Here is a 24,665-nt window from a genome sequence, read left to right as displayed (position 1 = left end):
CACTGTGTTGAACGCCCTACCACAGCAGCAATATTGTGCTAAGATTTGATTGAAGGGCAAAAAATGCCTTTTTAAAACTTGTCTAATGTAAGAGTGTCCTTGGATGAATGCGATACACTTAAGGATGTTTTTACTTCCTCAGGAATAAGTGAGCAAAATAATGTTGTGGACACACAACATTGCTGCAACATCGCTACTTGGGTAATACTACCTACCCAAGACAACCTTGTGGAAAAAAGGAATAAGTGTACATTTCCAGTCATTCTGTGAGGGTTAGTTGAGAACTGCTGGCTTCAATTGCCAGAGGAAGGGACAATTTATAGCCATCCATCTGACCTAAGTGCAGACACTGAAGAAGTAGGTCACTTCCAAATCTGTATTGTTGCACCTTTGCTATATCTCTTACTATTTTTGCTAAGCCAGGGCTGGTCCAGTGGCCCCCAGCTTGTGTTGGGGATCCATCTGATAGCACGATGCAAGTATTCAGGTGTAACTCTTACTGTACAAACAGAGATTGAAAGTGTGAATTCAGACATAATAGTGCAACTTCTCTTACTTTACTATGAACATCATCAGGTCCCCTATGCAAAATGAGCAACACATGGACATGTTAGATGACCTGATCTACTTGTAGTGTTTTGGATAGAATAATTGCACAAAGCAGAAAAAGAGCATGACTTGGCAAAGATAACTTTGTGTCAGGCTTTAACAACAGCGTAGTGTACTCACTGTGTTAATAAATGAAGCTGGTATGTCTTTATTTGATTTGTCACAGATCTCCAATGGGAAGATTGCTTCTCTGGGAAAATGACTAATGGCCAGATACACTATGAGAACAGCATCTCCTGAACTTCTTTGGTTTAGATGTAGACTTCTTAAAAGATGCAGCTTGATGAAGCATGAATTTCCTGTATCACGACTTGGCAACCACTCCTGAAGAGTTTATGTACAGATATGTTCTGTGTCTTACAGAGAAATGCTATATAACAATAACAAGGAAAGAAATGGTTGCATTGGAAAGATGACAGGATATTTCGACTATTGAAGTATATGCCATCTTTCAAAGACCTTTGCAGCTGATCACACAGTGGTGAAAGCTCAGTGCCTGGGGATGCCTGTGCCCCAGTGCCGCTCCAAAGCAGTTTAATCCCAGGGAACACAGCTCTCTGGTAAAGTTGTGGCCAGCTACCAAACCGTCTGTTTAAAAACAGCATCTTGCAAGCAGTTCCCTCCCACTCCCGTCTCTCTTCATGTTCGCTTTGCTGGGTGTTTGTTTCAGTGAAGCGTTATTCTGCTTCTCTCTTATTGCTCAGGATCAGCAACCAAAATCTCTGCTCCCCATCTGAGTGTATGGGAGGTCCTATATTTTTTTTTAATTTTTTACTCAATTGAATCATATCAGCTGAGGTTAAAAAGGTTGTGATATCTTTTTGGGTCATATTTCATCTGATAAGCTCCCACATATGATGTCCATGTGTTTTACTTGATTTATTTTTCTTAACAATAAACAAAATTTATGATCTCTTAAATAATGTCACTGATTTCTAGCACTTCCAGATACATAGAAAGAATATCCTGTAATAAAGTGGCATTTTTATGAACCATGTCATTTTAGAGTAAAGGTGAGTATTAAAAACTGCTGCCAATAACTTATTTTGTTTTCTTTTTTTTACTGTTTTCTTGTCTCATATTTTCTAGACAACCAATAAAGAACTCAGTGTACAGAAGCAGACAGTCGTTGAACAGTCCTAGCCCAGGAGAAACTGAGATGGATCTTCTAGTGACTCGAGAAAGACCTAGACGTGGAATCCGTAACAGTGGATATGACGTAAGTGTATCAGATATATGCAGTGACATTTGCTCAGCAAAGTCTTAACTTGTTCCTAAAACCAGGAAACTACTGATAAGCTACAAGCCAGAGTGCCACTGGACATTTAATGTTATGGTACGTTATGTGCTCTCAGCATTCTGGAAAAGGCTCAGGATACTCAGAACACAGACTCTTTCATGTACTTTGTCGCTGTATGTCTTTTTACAGTCTGACCTTGAAAAAAAAATTTGGCCCAAAACTCATTATTTGCCAAAGTATTAGATTTGGAATGTATATACTTCTTCAAGGTATGCACCCACTTAAATGATACTGAGCTTATTTTCATTGCAATTAAAATCCTCTGTTCTGTACCCCTGATGCTGCTGTCTTGATTCAGAGGAATGTACAATCAACTTCTGGGAATTTCAGTAAAGTCCAGATGTCAGTGTTTTGTGGAAATCCCCTAGGAAGGATATGTCCTCTTACTACAGCAGAACTGGGAAAGTTTTAAATAGGTGAATGTCAAAACCGGCCAGAGGAGATGCTGGTCTATGTTCCAAGGAACTTGCGCAGCCAACACAAAACTAGGTTAGTTGACCTGTGCGGTATGAACAGGTACTGGGTACAAGTTGGCACTGTATGGACCCAGAATGAGGATAAAAATAGTCACCACAATGGGGTAATGAAAAATGTCTCAGTCCTTCGTCACGTGTACAAAAAGTGTAGCTCAGCCATCCCTGAAGATTAGTCTAAACTATTCTGGAAAATAAAGAAGTTCATCTGGTGGTTGTTCATCCTCTAAGTTCTATAGAGGACAAGCATTTTGTGTGGCGCTTAATTGTCAACTCTCTCAGCTGCCAGGGATGCGTTTTTAGCAAGGTGAAGGAATGTACCAAGGTCAAGGAATGTGTTCAGGGAAGTTTAAATCTTTTACAGAATTCTTCCGGGCATGTTGTAGGTGTCACATTTAAATGATTTCCTGCATGTGGACAGTTCCCATCAGATTGCATGAGTCATGTTGTGCCATGTAACCGGGATGACTGGTTCACTGCTTCCTGAGGCATTAGAATACACTGCTCTAGCCTGGAAAAAGAACAGTATAGCCCTTTAAAATAGGTGTTACATTTTGCAAGAAAAAAAGTTTTTCTTCTTTTATCCCATTTAAATGTTTCCTTTATTATTGGTGATTTCTTAGGTAATAAAAACATTGCCAAGCCATCCCTTCCACTGCATCCTGAGAATTGTATCTTTCTAGAAAGCAAGGGATTTTTTTAACATGCTAATAAAAGGTAGTGTTTCATAGGTGGTATCTTCCTGAAATGAATGTTGAAAACATTCTGGGAGCAGGCATGGCCTCCTGCTATTAGTTCAAAATATTTCAAAAATATATTTTAATATACTGTGTATGTTATATATAAAATATAATTTAAAGAAAAATTGTTAAAAAGCTTGAAAGTAGATTAATGAGCTTATGCAGGTTCTGAAATGTCCTAAAAATAATTACAACTCTGAGATCTGTGCACATCACAAACAAGTCTGCTTTTGCCTTTCTTTTAATGTTCCGGTTGAGCAAGTTGTCCATGGCATAGCCTTTTTTACTGATAAGTTATATAAAATCCCTTTTGCTCAATGTGCTGCAGATTCACTGCAGTGCACCTCTTCTAACTCTGAATGTGTTTCCTGCCTGAAAGCAGAGAAATACCAGGGGAAAATGGGACAGGATATCGAAATTTAGTTCCCAAGCCTCAGCTTGCAGCGTGGGCTGGTTTCCCTCGCTCCTGTTTGAGGCTCCACAAAGCTGTGCCGAGCGTCTGACAGGCTCGGTCTCCCAGGATACCCATGGATGGGCACTTATGTCTATATTTATGGAGGGAATTCATATGGAACTCACCAGTGGTGCAACTAAACATCTCTGTAAATCTGATCTCTGCAAATGTGTGAAAAGGGGCTGATTTGTATGCTGAATCTCATGTCCTTTCTTTTTTATACAGTAACATCCAATATCATTTTTTTGACATCTAATTTGTTCTTCTAGAGGTTCCAGCCTTCTCAGAGTCCTGCTAACAACTTCTTCCAGTATGTTGTTTAGCAGCAAGTCCTGCCAAAGAATAGTGAAATTTGTGTTTTATAAGCAGTTCCAAATAATTAAATTCATGAATCAAATAGCTCATATTATCTTCAAGTCATGAGAATTTTTTATAGAATAACGAATTACTTTTATTTTCTTTTTTGAGATGTTACCAGTATGCCCAGATTATGTGTTGAGATTTCTCTTCCCAAATGTGTTGTGAGTTTATTTATTTTTATTTTTATTTTTTTTTTTAAGAAAAGAGACTAAGATCCCCCAGATTCTTGAAAAAAAAACCTTAAGAACTGCCAGATTCATATGCACAACAAAATAATGAGAATTTTTGATCTGCATGATTTTGCTTTGTCCTTTAAGTGGGAGAGAGAAGTAAGAGCTCAGAAATCTGCCATTCCATACTACTGATTTTTTTTTATGTGTCTTTTTTTTCCCCCTTACATAAAATATTTCTAATATTTCAATTATAGTTTTCTAAAAAATATTTCATTCCTTATAAGTATTTTTTGTGATATTTCTCTGAATTGTGGTTCTGTTTCTCAGAGCTAAAATCTGGTAATAATATAAGGTCAATAATTACAATCCTTTCTGTATATAATATGTAGCTTTTTTATTATTTTGGAGTGCACGTTCTACTGTTTGATATTTTGAGTGTATTACTTGCCCTTATAGCACCATTTGTAGGTGGATTATTATTGAACAATTCTATCTTTCAATTTTAAATAATCCCAACAGATTTTAGTATCATCACCTTCACCTAGCAAGTAGATTAAGTGAACTTTATTAACATGTTTATTATGTCCAACACACTTACAGACAATGGTGGGTACAGCAAATGCTATAAGGAAAGGGTCTAGAACCACTAGACTGCCAATGAGATCTGTGCTAGGGCAGAAAATATTTAGGCTGTTTTAGGTGTGTAAAATCAATAAAATTATCTCATTATACATGTTTAAGAGATCAGTATGCAAAAGAATTTACTGGTATAATTTTAGAGATACAGTTAAATGAATGCAGCTCCTCAAAAAGCTTACAGATAATTGCTCACTTGAAGAATTTTACAGATATAGTAGCAGCAGCAGTTATGCCAGTAGTATATAAAGTTTGTCTCTCAATAGGGGACTTTTTTTGCCTTCTTCATGTAATTCCAGTTCCTTGTATTACATAGTAACTGTGTTTGAGCAATATCCAGATTTTTATAATGACAATGTTAACTTATAATGGCATCTATTTATGATACTTACATATTTCAACTGATAGGAGAGCAAATGATATACATTAGAAAGTGACAGGATGAATTCAAATAAATTTTAGAACTTGAGGAAAAGTAATGGCTACCAGTCTCCTCCAAAATCTTCATGCCAACTTTTGTATTGATAAATCAAAGCTGACTAAATGTTGACTGCTAGTATGCATCATTTATTCATGTGATATATTTTAGACATTCTGTAGAGGTCTAATGGCTTCAACAAGGAATCTGATTTATTTCAGCATTGGGTACTAGTAGGTCTCTTGTGGGATTCCATTCACTGACATTTGTACAGTCATCAAGACATAGAAGAATCATGGTTCTTAATCACCCAGCGTGGACAGCATGATTTCAGAGATTCTTTGTCTGCACTTCTACAAACTGCCTTTGCATTTTATAGCCAGACTTCTAAAATCTACCTGATTTTTATTTACCCTACCCTATAACAACACAAATAACAATGGAATGAAAATGCAGGAAGAAAATGAAGGGAAACTATTTATTTGAATATTTCCTACAAAGTTTTTCAGTTTAAGATAACTTTGTGTTGTTCCTCCCCTAATCTGATGTGTATACCACTTAGGAAGCCTGAAGGTAGGTTTGTGGTTTTGAATTTGGATAACATGCCATGTAACTATAACTATATAAATTATGGTTTAATTCTAATATGCAAATGATTAATTATTGTCTTGATTTTCCCTTTTTATTGCTGTATTTTCATTAAGTACAAAATTTAGCTATAGTTATACCAGCTAAGAGAGAAAACAAATTAAGATTTTTGTTTAAATTTATTGTCAAGAAAAAAATTCAGTTAGGTAATTTCCTCTGCAAATGAAGAAACATCTGCTGTGATTGTCCTATAGCACATACATACAAAGGTTGGGGGCACAGTTGCTTGTCTGGTTGGGTATAGAAAAGCACTATTATGTGGGGAAAAAAAACCCAACACAGCAGGAGTTACAGAGTATAGAAATAATTTCTCAGAAGAGTGCTGGAGCTTTAAATAAGAACATCCCATTTTATTCTTTTGTTTGTGGCTATTTAAAATGTTAACACAATTCTAACCATGTGCTATATGTAGAAGGAGTTACATATCCTATTCTTCATTCCATTTATCCTAGCATCTTAAATGCATTTTATTGGTAGTTCAAGAATTATAAGCAATTGGTTGCTTTTTCAGGTTGCCTGTTTGAAATGTATTTTTTTAAAACTATAGGCTGTAAAACTACTCTTACAGTAGTAAGTACGGTAGTAGAACACAGACGAACTTAGGTATTTCACTGTCAAGTTTTTAAAATGTGGTGTTGTCTTCTGTCTTGGAGTTACAGCCGAAAAAATCAGGGGGGTACTTATCCATACAGAAGGAATTACCCTAGGAGTAGCCCTTTAAGTTAAGCTGTATGAGTACTATCTGCTCATTACAGTATGTGCTTCGTTCACTGTTCTCACATCGGTTTTGGCTAAATATCTGTGTAACTCCTGTTCAGTGGCTAGGTAAGACAACTGAGCTGGGTCAGGATATTTTCTGCAAGGGACAGAACCTAGTTTGTGGTGTCATTGTTAGTGGTCCTCACTGGGTTAGAAAGTTCAGGAACACTCTTGAACTTGAATTCTTCTGCAATTTAACATGTGAGAATGGACAAAAGAATTTCAGTCACTGTAGCTGTAATAAGTGATCCCTTGTACGGGGTCCTTCATAGTGATGGTACTATTTAGAGAACCATACTCCTCCTGGCACAGTTGTACTCTTGTTGATAATAACAACTAAGAAAAGAATTTCAACGTTAATTCTAATTGGTTTTAAGTGAGTCATTGACAATTTAATCTGCTACAGAATGACCCTGCTAGTTTTCACAGCAAAAACAATATAGGATATGAAAGAGTCTTTGAGTCTCTGGTTATTATACTTGTCTGTGTCATATCACTCCTTTCCAATATTTGTCATGTGTCTATATTGTCACGATTCCTGAGTTTCTATACGTTACATCTGTGTTGGAGAATGTTTTGTATAAAGCAGCACAAATACTGTCTTGTAAAGCTTTTTACATATACATGCTTTTATTCCATCCAACAGACTGAGCCTGAAATTATAGAAGAAACAAATGTTGACCGTGTCAACGAGCCTCGGAGTTACGCCAGGTCCCGTCAGGCCAAAGGCCACTCGGAGACCTCAACTTTAAGTTCTCAGCCCTCCATTGATGAGGTTCGACAGCAGATGCATATGCTCTTGGAAGAGGCCTTCAGCCTGGCCTCTGCGGGCCATGGAGGACAGAGCAGGCAGGAGGCCTACAGCTCGGCCCCACACCTGCCCTACTCAGAGGTTGTGACCAGCGCTCCTGGTACCATGACCCGACCTAGAGCGGGGGTACAGTGGGTACCCACATACAGACCAGAAATGTATCAGTACAGTTTACCACGACCAGTAAGTGTGAAACTTCTCTTTGATATATTGTAATATCAGAAGGATATTTCTACTCTGAGACACAATTTTTTAAAAGAAGTAGCCCCATTTACATGCTTAAAACCAGATGTAAAGCCATGCTTAGAGTAAATAGCTATAAGTAATGGGGTGTATGTATGCTTACCATACCCATTTCTTGCAAGAAGACTCAGTATCCATTTTATCTACAGGGCTGTCTTGTCTAAATTGTGCTTGAAGTAATGGGCTACACTAAGCTCCAGGCTGTTCAACAGATCAAGAACTTGTTTGTGTGTCATAGAATCATTTATGTTAGAAAAGACAGTTAGATCATCATGTCCAGTTATTAACCTAACACTGTCATATCCACCACTAAGCCATGTCCCTAAGCACCACATCTAAGTGTCTTTTAAATATCTTCAGGGATGGTGACTCAACAACTTCCCTGGATAGCCCATTCCAATGCTTAAGTGAAGAATTTTTTCCTAATATCCAATCTAAACCTCCCCTGGCACTTGAGGCTGTTTCCTCTTGTCCTATCTCTTGTTACATGGGAGAAGAGACCAACAGGCACCTCACTACATTTCAGGTGGTTGTAGAGAGTGATAAGGTCTCCCATCAGCCCCCTTTTCTCCAAACTAAACAGTGCCAGTTCCCTCAGCTGCTCCTCATAAGTGTAAGTCATGAGATCATGAGCATGATTTATGCATTTTGTCTCCTCCTATTCACTGAATGCACATTAAGAAGGAATCTGGTTTTGCAGAACAGCTCTGTAGGCAGCTGGGTATGAAGTATTCAACACTTCTGCATGAGGTCCATCACTGAAGAGCATCAAATGTAATAATCAGAGTGACCTTTAATGAAATCTTGTAGTTATAGCTATTGGCTTGGGACTCTAGAGATGGTTTAATTCCACAGGCCTCTTGATTTACCTTATGTAAGTGGCTCTTTATCCCTCATTTTCTAGCCTTAAATCATGGCTAATATGTCCTTACTTCATAAAAGTAATAAATAAATAAGGAACTGAAATCCATGGATGGAAAGTGTTAATGGAATACTATAGGTATCTAGACAGCCATTGCAGTAGCACTGTGCATACCCTTGGCATGTTAAACTATCCCTGAATTCCCAATAAGGTATTCTGAAACTCAGAAAAATAGCTAAACCAGAGATGACTGCTTCCAGATCTATCAAAATGAGTGAAGAGTTGTTCATTTTTTTTTTGGTCAGAAATGAATATTTTTTTTGAAAGAATGCATTTCAGTTTGAGAGCCTTATTTGAGCTAGAATAAGAGAATAATGCAGAAAAATGTCCTCAGTTCAAAACAACTACTACTATGACTTCCTTCCATGACAATAAAAAAATACATTAAGGGATGCTGCTTCTAAACTATTGTGAACATATTTGAAAGCAAATGGTGCTGCCTGCAAAGGTTCAGACTGGTGCTATTTAAATCATGCTAAAGGTTATTTCTGGCACTTTGAAATTGGTCTGATGAACTTCATACAGCATATAATCATATTTTATGGTTCGAATTCAATTACAAGCATAAGAGACAGCTAATGGGTAGCCAAATTACTTTGACACTTGAAACAGTCTTTCTAAAATGAAATTAAAAATATTGTATGGTGACAGATTTTAAAAAAATATAACAGCCATACTTTTTTGAATGCTTCACTGTTTTCTTTCTAAGACTCATTACTTTTCTAAATCGTTAGGACATTTAAGCATTTGCTTATCCTTCTGGCATTTTGAAGATAGTGTTAAAAAATTCCCTGAAGATAATTGATCACCACAGATTAGGATAGTCACAGGCTACTGGAATTTGGATAAGGGCTCTTAATTCATAGTTTCCTGCGTATTAGTTTCACAAACAGGAGCTGTACTTTAAGCCATTTACTGGTTTGTTCTCAAATGGGGCTGGAGGACAGGAATTGAAAATATCTGGCTGAGATGTGTGTGGGAAGTGATCTGTGGGTAGGAAAAACATGCAAAAATTGCTGCTCACTGAGGAGTGAGTGAGCAGCCTCCAGCAGCTTTGGGGGTGAGAATTACCTGACCACTGAGATGTTTGTGATGTGGGGGAAGATGTTAGTTCTGCAAGCCAAGAATTATTTATTTTTGTGATTTCTTAAAATTCAGTTCTTAGTGGCAATTAAAAGTCGACATTAACAATGCTGTTTTAATTTGAAATTTGTATTCAAGGGCGTTTTGCCTGCTTAGATGGAACAAATGCAGACATTGGCTTTACTGTTGGGTCTCTAGATACAATGCAAGTGTAAAAATCTCCAGCCCATCGCTCTTCTGAGATCTGGCCCTTTGCAGTCCAGTTACACCAGACTCTAAACTCTTTACAAGATCTTACAGACTTTCCAGCAACTTGAGTGCACTTTGAGGTTTTATTATTGCAAAGACACTTCAGAGGTGATCCAAGTGCTGCATAAGATTTCTAGCACAAATGTTCCTTACCTTTATAAAGCAGAAATTGTAAATGGATCAAGGGAAAAGAGGGAAAATCTGCATGCATATCTTCAGCTTAGCATTTCCCTCTGTGCCATATGCTTTCATGTCACCAGAACCACTTCAGGTTTATGTTTCTTCAGGTGTCCTCCAAGTTACAGATCTTTGATTTTTCTGCAGTCAACTTCTTGGCTAGTCCCACCATCAAAGAATTGTGTATCTCTCCAGAGCATTCATCTTTCTTCTTTTCCCTTTTTCTTTTCTCTGTTGAGATCGTCTGTGTTTTTACAAGCTAGCATTAACACTTAAATTCTCTGTAGCTCTTGTGAGGGAATGCCTGTCTGTCAAACTGCTCATGGGTGACCTGTGATAACAGGATTCCTTCATCTCGGGCTTGTGCCTTTTTCTGGCAGAGAAAAGCTAGGAAAAAACGAACTCTTAGTGTTGTTCTGGAGCCTTGAAAAATGGGATGAGCAATACTTGTCTGGGTCCTTGTCATCCAGCTGGTGTACTGGAGGATGGAGTTATAGTGTCGAGTGTTTAACACAAGCCCGACCACTAGCGTTGTGCCTCAGCAGATCATGTTAATGCTTTGGAAATTCACACACCTTATCTGAGTGGAGAGCTACAGTCGGGGGAGAAGACCCCCAGCTTTTTATTACAGGGCTGGACTAGTTCACATCTTTCCGTTTTAGTGCTCTGGAAAGAGGAGTGAGCGTAACAGAGCTCTTGGTCCCGAGGTGAGAACTAGCACTGTACAACAGGCACTGATGGACAGACGTACAGACTGAGTGACTGGTAATGGATCCAGGTCCTCAGAGCATCTCTTCATTTAACAGAGGGAAAGTGACAGTGTTTTACCAAAGTTCAGTTACTTTCAGTAAGTTACTAAACTAAATATGTAACAGGACAGCTAGCAAAACAAACCCAAATCCAGCTGAAATCAATAAGTTTGTATTATTCCTGGGTTGCAATTTAATAATCAAATTAGTTAAATCATTCACTGAGTAAACAAAGATGCTGCCCTTTTAATTCCTATGGTGAGATGTAAGGAGGTGATTATTCCTGTAATTAGAAGGCAACATTGAATAATTTCACAAACAAATCTGTAAATTGGAGGTGGTAAAATGTGAAATGTAGCTTTAAAGCTACCTGGAATGTTTCTCCTTTAGACTTCAGTTATTGCATGCTGATTTAACTTTTCTTTCCTGCACCCTGACAAGGGGTTACCTTAGACTTCTGTCTGATCAGCACTGGTGCAGGTGTCCACTGGTGGCAGGACTTTACCTTCCAGAGGGTTGTGTTGTGTCTCTCCTGGACACAAAGGCTGCAGTTTCCCTGCTAAATTGCACTTATTACTTTTTATACCTGCACTGTTTCGCTTTTTCAGCTTTCAGTGTTTTAGCCACAAGAGACTCTTTCACTGGCATTTCTTTTCTTCCTGGAAGGGTGATGTGAGATCTGTACTCTAGTACAAGTGCAGTCTGTCCTGAATCTGAAATTTGATTACTTTTGCTAGTGGTTATCATAGCTTTTGTATTATACAAGTCCTCATTTTTCAACAAAATAGAGTTTGGAATCCGTACAGAATATCTCTTTTTTTTTTAAGGTGTGTTTTTTTTTGGTATGGGGTTTGGGGCTTTTTGTGAACAACAAAAGTGATGCAACATTTTTTTAAAGGATAAGCTTATTTTAAAGAATAAAATTAGACAAATTTCCTATGAAATCAGCATCTTCATACATGCTGGTGTGTGTGGGGTTTTTTGTTTGTTTGTTTGGTTGGTTTTTAGTTTTGTTTTGTTTTTTTCTCTTTGGATTTACAACAGTGTATGAATTTCAGTGAAGTGACCTTATTTCTATAATCATGCCAGTTAGCTTAGAACCTAAGGGCTCATCTAAATCTACAACAGACAGGCCTCGTTAGTAAAACTTTGGTTTAATTTAGCCTCTGATTTTTACTGTAGAAATTTTATTAGAGTTCCCTCTCATAACCATTTTGGTGTCTGGGGAAGCTCAGCACAAAGAGGACTGACTGCTGTCCCCAAGCACAGACTGTTCCTCAGCATGGATAGCAGATCTTCTAACAGGATTTTTCACCTTAATGGGATTTCTTCTGCCTAGCCATTAGCAAAATATTGCCACTTACTCAAAACGGTTAATCTCCTATATAGGCAGCAAAATAAGTACTACGGTTTTACATTTCACTTTTTTCCCCTCAAAATTTTCAGTGCAAATCACAGCACATTTGTGAACTGTTCTTTGTGATCCCTTAAAACGCCTCCTTTGATGTCCGTATTCCAAAGCACAAGAGAAACCCCAAATCTACCTCTGTGTCTACCCTGTTATACTCAAACAGCATCTGGAGTCACTGACCACGCTGAAACATTATGTCACATGCTGCTCTTTTAAAACTGAGCAGGGAAAAAACATAATTTCCTACTTCATACATATACATACTGAGAGCAAGATGTGGGATGAAAGGCTTGTGGAGCCAGAAGGAAGCATTTGGTTCAGCTTGAGAGAGAGTTGCCAGATTTCCAAAAGCAGAAGAGGTGTTGCAGATCATTTCAAGTCCAGCACTATTAGGAGAAATCTAATTGATGTTTTCTTTGATGCAAATAACATTTGCATTTTTCTATAGAGTTCTTTCATTAAAAATTGGTATTTCCAACCCCTGGCTAGGAAATGTACCATTGCCTCTTTAGATTTTTTTTTTTTTCTACCTAAATATAGAAATACTTTGAATACCATTGCAGCATGATGAAAGTAAATATTATGAGACTTTGTAGGTGGCATGAAAAGAAAAAATGATTTTCATAGACATGGCTTTGAGGGACTCTACCCTGCTTTAAAAGGGGTGGCAGCGAGAGGCAGGAGAAAGATGCTTGGTCTGCATTTTTTTTCCCTTAGAGACACTGACACCAAAAGTCAGTATTTGATAAGTTACCCTTCCTCTGTGTTAACACAGCTTTGCAGCTGTTTGAGAGAGAAGGTATTGGAACACTGTCTAAATGTGTAATTTAAAAAGATTATTACTGAAAGATAGTGGTTTTTGCTATTTAGTGTGGGATTTATATTGCCAAATTCAAACCTAAATGTAGGTGTTAAGTCTGAGCTAATAATGTAAATCCTGTAGGCTCTTTCTACAGGCAGGAGTGACTCATCCCATGGTAACGTCTTTTTAGCTTTTGCTGCTGATTGTGGAGGGAGCTTCTCTGGCTAAACCAAATACCCTCTTGTCTAGAGGGCCAAATCCCACCATTGGACTTTGAACTCGCTTTTGTCAAAATGCTTATGTCTTGAAACTGGACAGCTTCCTCATAATTTGTTATTTACTATTGCTCTGATCTTATCAGAGGACTAAGTCCTGTGCATTGCTCTGAAGTGTCATCAATAAAAGCATAATTAAAAACAAACAAACAAACACAACCCCCAACAAAACACAACGAAACCCACAATGTGTTGAATAAAAGTGTCAATGAAGTGCTGTAGAGTTATAATCTCTCTGTATTTAAGTATATTTAACAAAACTACGACCTCTAGTCTATAGCAGTACAAAGAAAAGAAATTTTGCCTTACATGTCGTTTCTTGGGTACCATGGGTTTCATGCACATGATTGCTTGTCCCTCACATGTATTAGTGAGGAAATCCACAATTACTACAGGCAAGTGGCTTAATGGGTGGTCCTGTGTTCCTCTGAATTACTCTGCTTTTTCAGAACTGTTTGAGATCTATGTTATTGCTTTAGAAAGTTACAGAGCTTGGGATTTTTGTGAAGAATTTGCTTTTAATCTCTTCAAGGCCGAAAGGAAGAGGTTGAAATATGCATTGCTCTCAGGCAGCTTCACTTCAGTAGCGGCTGCTCTGAGGATGTTTTCTGAATCTTTAAAACACTGTGTTTCTGGAGGAAGCAAAAATGCTGAGATCTTTTTCCTGTGGGTCTAATGCAGCTATTGAGTCTCACATAATCATAACAGATCTGCTTTGCCAGCAAGGTTACAAGTGTCACAGAGACAGTGTTTAATACATTTTGTTTTAATTAGACTTCATCTTGGCTCTGAAATAATTTGCTCATGTTTTCTTATACATCCTAAAATCACCCAAACACTGTAAATTCTCAAATAGAATGCAATTGCTATTCATGCTGAAAAAAGTTACCTTGCTGTTGGCTGGCATGTGAAGCTGGTATTTAATTTCTGAGGTTCTTTAGGTTTTTAATTTGACTGAGATCTATTTTTTTCCTCCTTTTCAGGCTTACAGATTTTCTCAGCTTCCTGAGATGGTAATGGGCTCTCCTCCTCCTCCTGTCCCTCCCAGAACAGGTCCTGTGGCTGTTGCCTCTCTCAGGAGGTATTTATCTATTCTTTTATTTTAGGTATGATCTCTAAAAACCACTCTTGTAATAAGAACTGGGGCAAACCCTGAAGGGGCAATTATAAGCCATTTATAAAGACACGTTCATGAAATCAGAAACCTGTTGTTTTTAGTTCATTTTGTCATGAAGAGGAAAGAAACAGCAATGAATTTTCTATTTGCCAATCAGTTTCGAGAAAATTAGGAAATCCAGGCTCTGATTTCTTTTAAAACATGCTTTGCCTTGACTTGCATAATGGCGTATTGTATTGCAGATGTGTGGTAGATAATTCGCACTGTCATTCTCCCTGCTTTTCTCTATTGTAAGCACTTGCAACAGGATATGGATGAATTGTAAGATGTTTCTCAGTACCTCGGGCCCGGGGATTTCTGCCTAGCTTTCAGATATCTCACACCTGCATTTCTGAAGCCAAATACGTGCAAAATCCTGATTGCCTCAGCATAGTGCGCGTATTTTACCTCTTCCTCACAGTAAGGCATTCTATAAAATGCATTTCAAGGAATTTTTGCACTTCTGTGGTGGCTGAACTCATTTAGCCCTCAGTGCCTGGTGCCAGCTGCAATTGGAGGCACCGCAGGGCTGCTGCGAGCGGCTGTGGAGCTCCGAGGCCAAAGGAAACTTTTTGGAGTGGCTGCCAGTAATATCAGAACTGCATCCAAATGTTCAGGATGCGGACACTGACATATTCTTGTTCATCCATTACATTTTAGCTCTAAAGCAAGTGGGAAACACCATTTCAAAAGATGTTAGTAGTTCCCAAGTGCAATTAACATTACTTACCATAGTATTGTCCTACTATTGCCATGCCACATATACTGTAGAAATATGGTATTGTCTACAGTCTTGGGTGGATGAACTATGGTAAAGCTCTGCTTTTTGTATTGCATGTCACAGGTATTTGTTTGAAGCAGCAAGCAAAGGCTCTATGCAATGGTAATAACATTCTTCGGGAAAGAAGTGACCAGGGTAAAGAAGTTGTTCTCAGACTTGTCCAGACTTCTTGTTTTCCAGTGGTTCTCCAAACTTCTGTCATGCCAGAGCAAAATCAGATAGGTCTTTACTAGCTAGCGTGTCATACTGTAGCTGATAGGCATGTATATGGCTATGAATCTCATCTCTCAGTCAGAATGACAAAAGTTTCTATTTTTTTCTTTCTTAATGAACAGGTCTACATCAGATATTGGCAGCAAAGTGCGAATACCTGAGTCCAGTGGTGCAGATCAGGCCCAGCATCATGATCAGGCATCTTTTGCACCTGGTTCGAGAGCTCCGATGTCAGTTGGCCCACTTGATCAAACAGCTTTTCACTCAGGTGAAAAAAAGAGTGCAGACACAACTTGCAGCTTTGAGAGCCACATTTTGCTTATAAATGAATGTATGGGATATAGCAAATGCAGATGATTATTTGGAGAAAGAGTGTATCAAGTGTGTTTTTCTGCAACTTAAGGAGAACCTACAAAGGATTTCTCCTCCATAAATGCAGCATCAGCTGCATTGTAAAATACTACTCATCCTGTAGAAGCACCGTGTCATTTTGGAAGGTAAGACCCAGCAGTTATGTACCAGATGGTTCAAGTATGGCATTCTGCTGGCTCACTGGTAAGGACTCTGAATTATTAATGCCCAGTAAAATAGTTTATCCATACCACAAAATCCTGTGGAATTTGTAGGGCTGATACAGAAGGTGTTGGGTGGCACAAGCAGAAGTTGTGGTACTGGGATTGCAGTGTGACTTGTGTGTTGTGTTGCACCACGTACAGAAACAACCGAAATGGGAGAGACAGGTAGCGGGGTTCTGAAGGGTATGGAGAAATGAGATGGATCCTTCCATAATTTTTTAAGTTAAAAATATCAAGCCAAGCGCTTGAAAACAGAGTATGTACAATGGAGCTGTAAGCAGTACTGCAGAAGGAGGCTTAATGGCATTTAGCTCTGCTTGGTTCATAAGGAAAGGGAGAAAAAACAGGTGGACATGAAGAATAATGTGTGCAAGATCGAGGTTTTCCAGCCTGAATGTGGGATGAGGTTTATGACTCCCTGTTTCGTCCTGAGAAACTTAACCCCCAGTCTTGTCACAACACTGGGGTGCTGAGGGGGGTAATTTGAAGATATATGCCCCCTCCCATTCAAAGTACAAGGCAGCAGTGCTTTTGCACAGTCAAAGGTAATCTGTTAGCTTGTCTCCCCTCCTGTTTTGGAAAAGGTAGTTTTTGCTCAAATGCAGAACTTGTTTTGTGTCTAAATGTCCCAGTTTTAAAGGCCTAGCAAATTCCTGGTCCTTTTAATATGAATTTTAATTACTAATGAATTGATTTAATAATGAGATTAAGCTGAAACACTATTTTGATGGTATTCGGATATTATTTAGCTGGGAAATATTTGAAATAGCTTCTCATTGGCAAAATGTTCTCTTGAAGAGCTATAGAAAAGAGCTTACAAGATGAAAAAAAATTTTACATTGCCAGTTCAAAGTTTTGAAATTAGTAGGTATATTAAACATCGCTCTGCTAATCTGCCAGAAAAAAATTCTTTCTTGGTTTCCTCAGAAGTAATAGAGAGTTATCTGCACTGTATTCAACATCTTTTGCTGAGAATAATAATGGGAATATGCAAATCTGTTGTCAGTTAATTAAATATAGTAGGTTTGAAAGATCCATTCTACTCTCACTTCTAGTCATACCTTCTGCAAACGGTGACTGTGAATCTGAAAAGAGCAGATGCTCACCCTGTCATTTTTAAAGCATTTCGAGCTGTGAAATTTGCCACGCTACCAAGAGCTCTTTCTTCGTGTCTGCAGTAATGTGTTCTGTGTGATAGACTTTTTTATAATGTACAGTGATGTGGAGATTCTATTGCTGGATGTTAAAACCAGGTATACTGTGTTACCACTGAAGAGTGGCCGCATTTCAGAAAAGAGAAATGACCTCTGTGTACATTGTGGAGCTTGCCTGAATTTTTCATCATGTAGTTGGAGGGAACTTTCTTACATGACAGAGGCTACAAATGGCTACAGTACAGGGAAAGACAAGGAGAGTTGCAAGAATCCTGCAACTGTAAATCCTTGTAATCCTTGTTTGTAAACAAAGATTTCTAAAGTTCTGATAGGAAAATAAATTCTTCTTGCCCCAGTAGATGAAGAAACATTGCTTCAGGTGCTGATTTGGCATGAAACAGCCTAAGGATGGCTTATGGAACCCATCAACAGCACCTTTAAGATAATAATGTTGCAGTACAAATTGGGATAAGTATTATATCAGCTAACTGAGTATTCATTTTGAATAGTAGCTCATTTTGCTGTGGTTAAATTAAAAGAGCATTTTGGTGTAGAAGCCATGTGTCATTTACTGGAGCAGCACTTTTTTCTCTATACATGTCCAAAGAATATATATTTCCAGCCTTGCTAGCACATTTAAAATAGCAACCCCTGCGCTGTTTGTGACCTGGGAAGAAAAAATCCACACCTCTTCTCTTAGCCCACTTCCTTGCAAATGGAGGGGCTGAAGGAACTGGGGTGGAGGTGCTGTGATTTACCCTGTAGTTACCTGTTGTGCGTCATAGATCCCACTGGTCCGTAGCAATTCCACAGGGACTGGTTCTCCGAGAGCTGGGTGACTCCAGCATCCTCCCCGATGTAATGACTTTTCACCTACAACCCAATGTCAAAATGAAAGATGGGACTTAGTCCCTAACAATAGAAAACACTGTGTAACTGTAAAGAGTTTTAAGCCAATTTTTTTTCTTCCTTTTTTTTTTTGGTTGTTGTCATTTTTTGTTTGGTTGGGTTTTTTTTTGCTGTTTGTTTGTTTGGAGGGCTTTGTGTGTGTGTGTGTGTTTGTTTGTTTGTTTTTGAGACAGTGTTGAAACACATGATATGTTTCTACTCTGGAGACAGTTGTTCTACAAAATATATATATTTCTCCTCTTTGCATGCCCTGATTACATCCACAGCCCTTCTAGCCTAGGACTGCGTGGGGGGTCATTAAGAACCTATAAATTGCTGGTTTTGTGGAGACTGCTTTGGGAATGAGTGTCACTGTTCCAGTCTTTCCATCTCTATGTCCAAGCCCATGCAGCATTCCTGGTATCATCAAAGTAGCAGCACAATCCTCGCCGAGTGCTCAGAAGCAAGGATGTGCTAGGACTATAAATTACTTTCTGGGGGGGCAGATGGAGCAGCCAGTAAGCAATGCTAATTTCTGTCAATTATTCTCTGTTTGAAGTTTAGGGGAAAGCCAATGTCTTGCCATTTTGTCAGCACCTCTTACACAGTGGTGTCATATCTACTGAGGGCATTTAGTGGCAAGATTCAAATGATGGGAAGTTGAAGGGGAGAGGAATTGCATTTTCTCTGCATTGACTCTAGTACAGAGCTGGTTTGTATCTATCCAACATTATTGTACTTCCATTCCTCAGTGAAAAGGAGTTGTACTTTATCGTGTTCCTATGGGGTTTACTGGCTCTTCTGCTTTCACATAAATGTCGTTGGTTTTGCTATATTCTGTGAATGTGAAAAGTAAAATGCACGTCCATGTACTATAACTGAGTACTGAAGGACCACCATCCACACGCTTTATTTAGTACCTGATAAAGATGATGCAGAATGTTACCAACCAGGATTTAGGAATGAGGATTTTATGACCATAGTGTAGCAGCAGTGCACTGCTGATGTCTATCATCAAATGCAACTAGACACTAGAGGAAAGAAGTCTTACTGGACAAGCAAGTTTGTATTTTATTCTAAACTTGGTAAATACATGGAGTTATGATGGTTTCTCTCAAGCGAAATAGTAGAAGCACATGATAAGATGCTGGTCTTCCAGACAGCCTAGTTATATCCTGTGGATAATGTGAGGAATTGCAGCAAGAACCACATTGTTCCATGCACCTCTGCGAGCTCCAGGAATAAACCCTACCTGAAAGAGCAGGTGGAACCACATCCAGAGATTTGGCTGAACCTCACACTAGGAAGGCTGCTTTTTCCCACCCAACTTGGAACTTGATATTGGAATTTTAGTAGAAAGGTTCCTGGACACCCCTATGCATATGTCTTGATCAAGACATGATAAAACACATCTGTCAACAGGTTTCCTTGGGAATATCTAATAAATAGCTGCGTAATTTATTGCAGTCACAGACTGTTCCTGGAAAAGGAATTAAGCTGGTAGAACCTTGGTGTTTTTTTTATGGAAGCACTGAAGTTTTATGAGAGGGTTGTTGAGATTACAGCCTTTGAAATGTATCATTCACTCATTTTTGGAGGTTTTTTGCCTACAGATATTAAGACAGTTTTACTGTATAAACTGAATGCTCTATCACCTGCTGTTGAAACGAAAGGTGCGCTACTCTGGAACCCATGGTAACAACATTTCAAAATGGAATATAAGGAAGCAAAAGAAAGAGGAAAAAGAAACCCTTTTTTTTTTTCCTAATGATTCAAAGCTCTGATCAAGATCAGTTGTTACAAGGATCAAGTCCTAAGGACTGAGTCGTCATATCTTTATCTGAAGGGTGTGCATGATTATGCAGACAACTGCAAATCTTGCTTTCTCTAGTATTTGCCAGCATTATAGAGATGTTCTAGTCAGATGGTGGGAGCCTTACATTCAGCTGACAGTGATCACACTCTCACCAATACAAGCAAAAATTTTAAAAAGTGCCTGAGGCATTATCTTCTAATTTATAATTGAAAATGTCAGCCATTTATTATATCTCTTCTCTTTCTTAATAGGAAATACCGTACCAGCAGTGTTTGCCATACCAGCTGCAAACCGACCTGGCTTCACAGGCTACTTCATCCCAACACCACCCACCGCATACAGGAACCAAGCCTGGATGCCCTATGCTGGAGAGAATGAATTACCAGGGCAGTGGGCAGACTCTGTAAGCATCCTTGCTTTTCTAACTACATATATTTTCTGTGATTTATAGGGGAGGAGTTTTAAGCAATGCTAAGTGATCAGCAAAGAATATGAGCAAGATAATTCTTCCTTGAATGGTAATAATCTCTAGTAGTGAAAAGTTACGAGAAGGGGCATAGATACTTTAGCTGTCCGTACCATGAATTGTAAATAAGGTCTTTTAAAGGGTTAAATCAGTCACTAGGTTACAGGCTGGCACCCATTCAAAGTTAGTACATTAGGTACCATTTTTAATTCCGAAGACAGAGGTTAAATATTCAGATAGGCACATGGTGGGAGGGGGTGATGCTGCCTCTCAGGGTGGCTTTGTGATGTTTGGAAGCTGGGGAGCATCTTTCCCACCTGGAAGCTTCTCTCCATACAGCCCTGGCTCCCGAATCCCAGCTCCCAGTGCTGCCACAGCCCCACTGTGCAAGTGTTTCAAGTCCTCCTGCAGGCTGCAGTGACAGGTCATAAATTAAATAATTAATTGCACAATCCTAGTCTGGGACAGATGTAATTTTTTAGCCCAAAGAATCAAAGAAATGTCAAAGAAATGTCAAAGGAATCAAGCTGAGACACCCTAAAATGAATTGCAGTAGTTTATTATGTTTGAAACAATTTCTAAAATTTAGGGTGCTTTTTCCACCAGGAAAGAAAATATCAATTCTGCTGCTTGAGCTCACATCTGGTATTTATGCAGAACCAATTCAGCTAAACAAACTGGGAGATGAATTCTATTTCCTTGTGCATATCATCGACAGAATATTTTAGAGAATTGCAGTTGGAGTCTAACAGTTAGCTTTGAGCAGCTAAACAAGAGACAACACTGTCATATAAATGTTCCTGGGGTGCATATTTGTTGCTAAATCTTTATTACTGATCCTAATGCCTGTGAGGAAAAGAATTCAGTTTGACTGTCAGATGTAAGTCTGAATTTGTAGGCTGAACTGTCAAGACAAAAGGAGTATGTTCATCTGTAAACTGAGCACATCTGCTGATGTGCCCCTGGCACCTGGAGGCTTTTGTTGCCATTGTACAGATTGCCTCCCCAGACCTGCCCTTTGAAGCATGGAAATCCTTTTAATTTTCATCATTTTATTTATTTGTTTATGTGCTTGTTTGTTTGGCCTTTTAAAGTTGTTTTTAACCTTACTGACATTTTAAATCCATGAGGCCCATTGTGTCTGAGCAATCATTTAAAACTTTTTCTTTAAGAAGAAGAAACAAACAAAAAAGACACAAAACAAATCAGGGAAAGAATTTTACTTCTATTCCATTCTTCTTCCCTTTTGTATCCCTACTTCTTGTCTGCAGTCCCATGAAAAGAGAATCAGATATCACTTGTCAAAAAGGTGACTGAAAATAAACTGGACAAGACTGGAACTCAAGTCTCCAGGACCCAGATCCTTCCTCTGGAAGGAGGAGGTTGGAACCATGTTGTGGGTTTCCCTGTCTTCAGGGAAATAGGTGACAAGAGCAGTTAGTGCTGGTGGACCGTACATAGAAGAATGGAAAGGGATGCAAGGAGCTGTCTGAAAAATAACTGTGGCAACATAGAATTCAAAGGAAACAAATATTTCTTTAAATTTCACTTACTCATTACAGAGCTTGAACAACAACTTGTTACTCAGGCTTTCAGCCCTCCTATGACTTTTCAGGAGAAAAGAAAAAAAATGTAAAATCAGAACACTTTGGTTTCTATAATGAATTTGCACTCCCAGTGACTGCAAATCTGTCAAGAAGTTGTATTTGAAAATCATTACTAGAGGAACTAGTAATAGTGTTAGCAACATAACACTGTCAGAAAGCCCGACTAAAACTGCAAAAAATAAAGAACTGAAATAACACTCAGTTTGAGTTGCTGGATGCTTTCTGATTTCTGAACCTCTAGATTATAGCTTGGTCAAGGTTTTTGTGACAATTAATAAGAACAGAGGCTTAATATCTGCAAGGTGAAAGTTGAAATTCTTTACTGTCCATGCATTTCTACTAGTGGGACTGTAAACAAGACAACATGGGAAACAGGAGATCTGACTACAAAGAATGAGTTTATAAGCTCAGTTTACTGTAATGTACTATTTTCTCAGTTTAAAGTATTGAAGCACTGCTTTGTGGGAGAAGGGAACTATCTGATAAAGCATTTCTTTTCCAAATTAGCTATATGCTGCCTGGTGAAAGTAGTAACCTGGTGGCCTCTAGTGGTATGTTCATATGTTGTACTACTAAAATGTTTGTCTTTTGAATAATCTATTGTAAACTAAACAGATGCAAAGGCATTTAATGATCCTTTTCATACCGTGCCTGCTTCCTTTGTTTGTCTCATTGCACCATTCTGAACATGTGTGACATTCTCTTCATCACTTGATGGATATTTAAGATTGCACAGAGCATGTGTAAATTCTAGTGGTCAGGTTTTCATAGGTTCTTAAATGCCGGAAGTGCCAAAAGCACCCCAAGGGGTTATTAAACTGTCACAGGGACAGAGCCAAAATGGGATTTAAGCAAAATTCCAAAGCTTTCATTCTGAAGCACATGCTGAGGTCCCATGTTCCCCAGAAGGTATGTAAAACTGGCAGATGTTTCACATCTTGACATTTCAGTCTTCTTGAAGACACCTACAATTCTGAAATTCTCCTTCTGGCACACCCACCAAAGCCTTAGCCCTGGTGGGTGAAGCACCTCATACCTCAGCCTGACTGAAATCCAAAAATAGCTGACATATCTGCCTGGCTGCCTCTATTATAAACTTACATAAAACCTTGATGTATTTGGAAAGTAAAAACTGTTGTTCTCATTTAAGGCAAAAAGAATTACAAAGTAACTTTTTAGTTGATTAAACATTGTGGAAATTTACCAGTTAACTTAAAAGTGTAGTGTTCTGAGTATAGTTCATATAAGTGTAATTTTCCAAGTTACACAGTTCATTTAAAAAAAAAAAGAAAATCACTGAACTTTCCTTATTTGTCATTGGCATGGACTAGAATGATCAGCTGGTAATCTTTTTCTCAAGGAGAAGTTATTCTGTCCTAGTAACAGGTTATGGGTTGACTTCTGTAGTACTGTAAAGCCTTCTTCAAAATGAAGTGCTGTAGACTCTTGTTTTAGAGACTTTTGCAAAGCATAAAAAAATACTATTTTTATTTGATGCATTAAAAACTTCCAAGGACTGTAAATGCTGATATCATGGTTCTATCAGTGAAGTTACAACGGAGTAAAATTGTGAATCCCCAATGTAATTTTGTTAAATGTGGCCAGAAATCCTGATACATTTGAGAAGCCAGCGTTGAGTTTCCAGGCTGGCATAGCTGAGCTTATCCCTGTTGTCTGGATCTATTGAGTTTTTGTTCGGAACAGTAAGTCCAGAGACTTGGCTGACTTGGATTAGACACTGGCTGTAAATCAGTGAGCTTAGCTTCTCTGTTCTAGGCTTTTTGGTGTCCTGAAACACAGTGATGCTGTCAGTTTAAAACTGAAATGCTTAGGAGGAACAGTAAGCAGAGGACACACTTTCAGAAAAGGCTTCTCTCTTTGACTTCTTGCACTGATGATTAATTAGGACATGCAATATTTCCCCTACTAGGTGTTTTTGCTGCCACCGTCTGGGGAGTTGAGTACCTGATATGTTGACATATGTGCATAAATGGCGCATGCCAAGACAGACTTCTGGAAATTGATGCTTAGGAGTATGAGGCTTACATTCTCTTCATATGGGTCTACTTGTTATGTCTTATTCTGCCCTGGGGAGGTTTGTGTTACCTGGCAGGTGGCGCTATGGATCAACTGTTCTGTATAATTTTCTGTAATTGCAATGCTCCACAGGTACCACTACCTGGGTACATCGAGGCTTATCCACGGCCCCGCTACCAACATAATTCTCCTTCGCGGCTTCCTCGGCAGTACAGCCAGCAGGCGAGCATGCATCCCAGCCTGGAACAGGCTCCTCTGCCCTCCACCGCAGCTTCCCAGCAGAGCCTGACGGAAAACGACCCGTCTGATGCTCCTCTCACCAACATTTCTACAGCTGCCCTCGTAAAGGCAATAAGAGAAGAAGTTGCTAAACTGGCCAAGAAGCAAACAGATATGTTTGAATTCCAGGTTTAACATCTTTTGTGCATGGTATTTCTGTCATGCAACCTGAGGTAGCCAAGAAAGTGACTCCTTTCATTTTCAGTTACAAGCTTGCGGTGAATTGTGCCCCAGTGATGGCACTTTCCTGTCTGAAAAATCAACACTATGAAATGACTTGAAGTAGAGCAACAGGACTCTGAAGATACATAATTCTGCTTGCCAGCTAAAGAAATGCTGCCAGGTAACTGTTCAATATGGATAAGATTGATAATATGCAATTGTTTGTCACTGCGCTCTTG

The 24,665-nt window shown here is 38.7% G+C and overlaps 1 protein-coding gene across 1 annotated transcript in view; it reads left to right on the top strand.

Annotated features, from left to right (window-relative positions):
* KIAA1549L (KIAA1549 like) overlaps nt 1-24,399 on the top strand; it is a gene marked incomplete at both ends in the record, with an annotated part of 127,852 nt that extends 103,453 nt beyond the window's left edge. The window contains 6 exons of the mRNA XM_080345220.1: nt 1,699-1,828; nt 7,217-7,564; nt 14,276-14,373; nt 15,565-15,710; nt 20,127-20,278; nt 24,118-24,399. Of these exons, the coding sequence (XP_080201346.1) occupies nt 1,699-1,828; nt 7,217-7,564; nt 14,276-14,373; nt 15,565-15,710; nt 20,127-20,278; nt 24,118-24,399 (1,156 nt within the window). The remainder of the gene's footprint in view (nt 1-1,698; nt 1,829-7,216; nt 7,565-14,275; nt 14,374-15,564; nt 15,711-20,126; nt 20,279-24,117) is intronic.
* Between the last annotated feature and the right edge of the window lie 266 nt (nt 24,400-24,665).

The sequence above is a fragment of the Nesoenas mayeri genome, assembly GCF_963082525.1.
Source record: "Nesoenas mayeri genome assembly, chromosome: 5".
Lineage (NCBI taxonomy): Eukaryota > Metazoa > Chordata > Aves > Columbiformes > Columbidae > Nesoenas > Nesoenas mayeri.
This window is presented reverse-complemented; position numbering and strand designations above follow the sequence as displayed.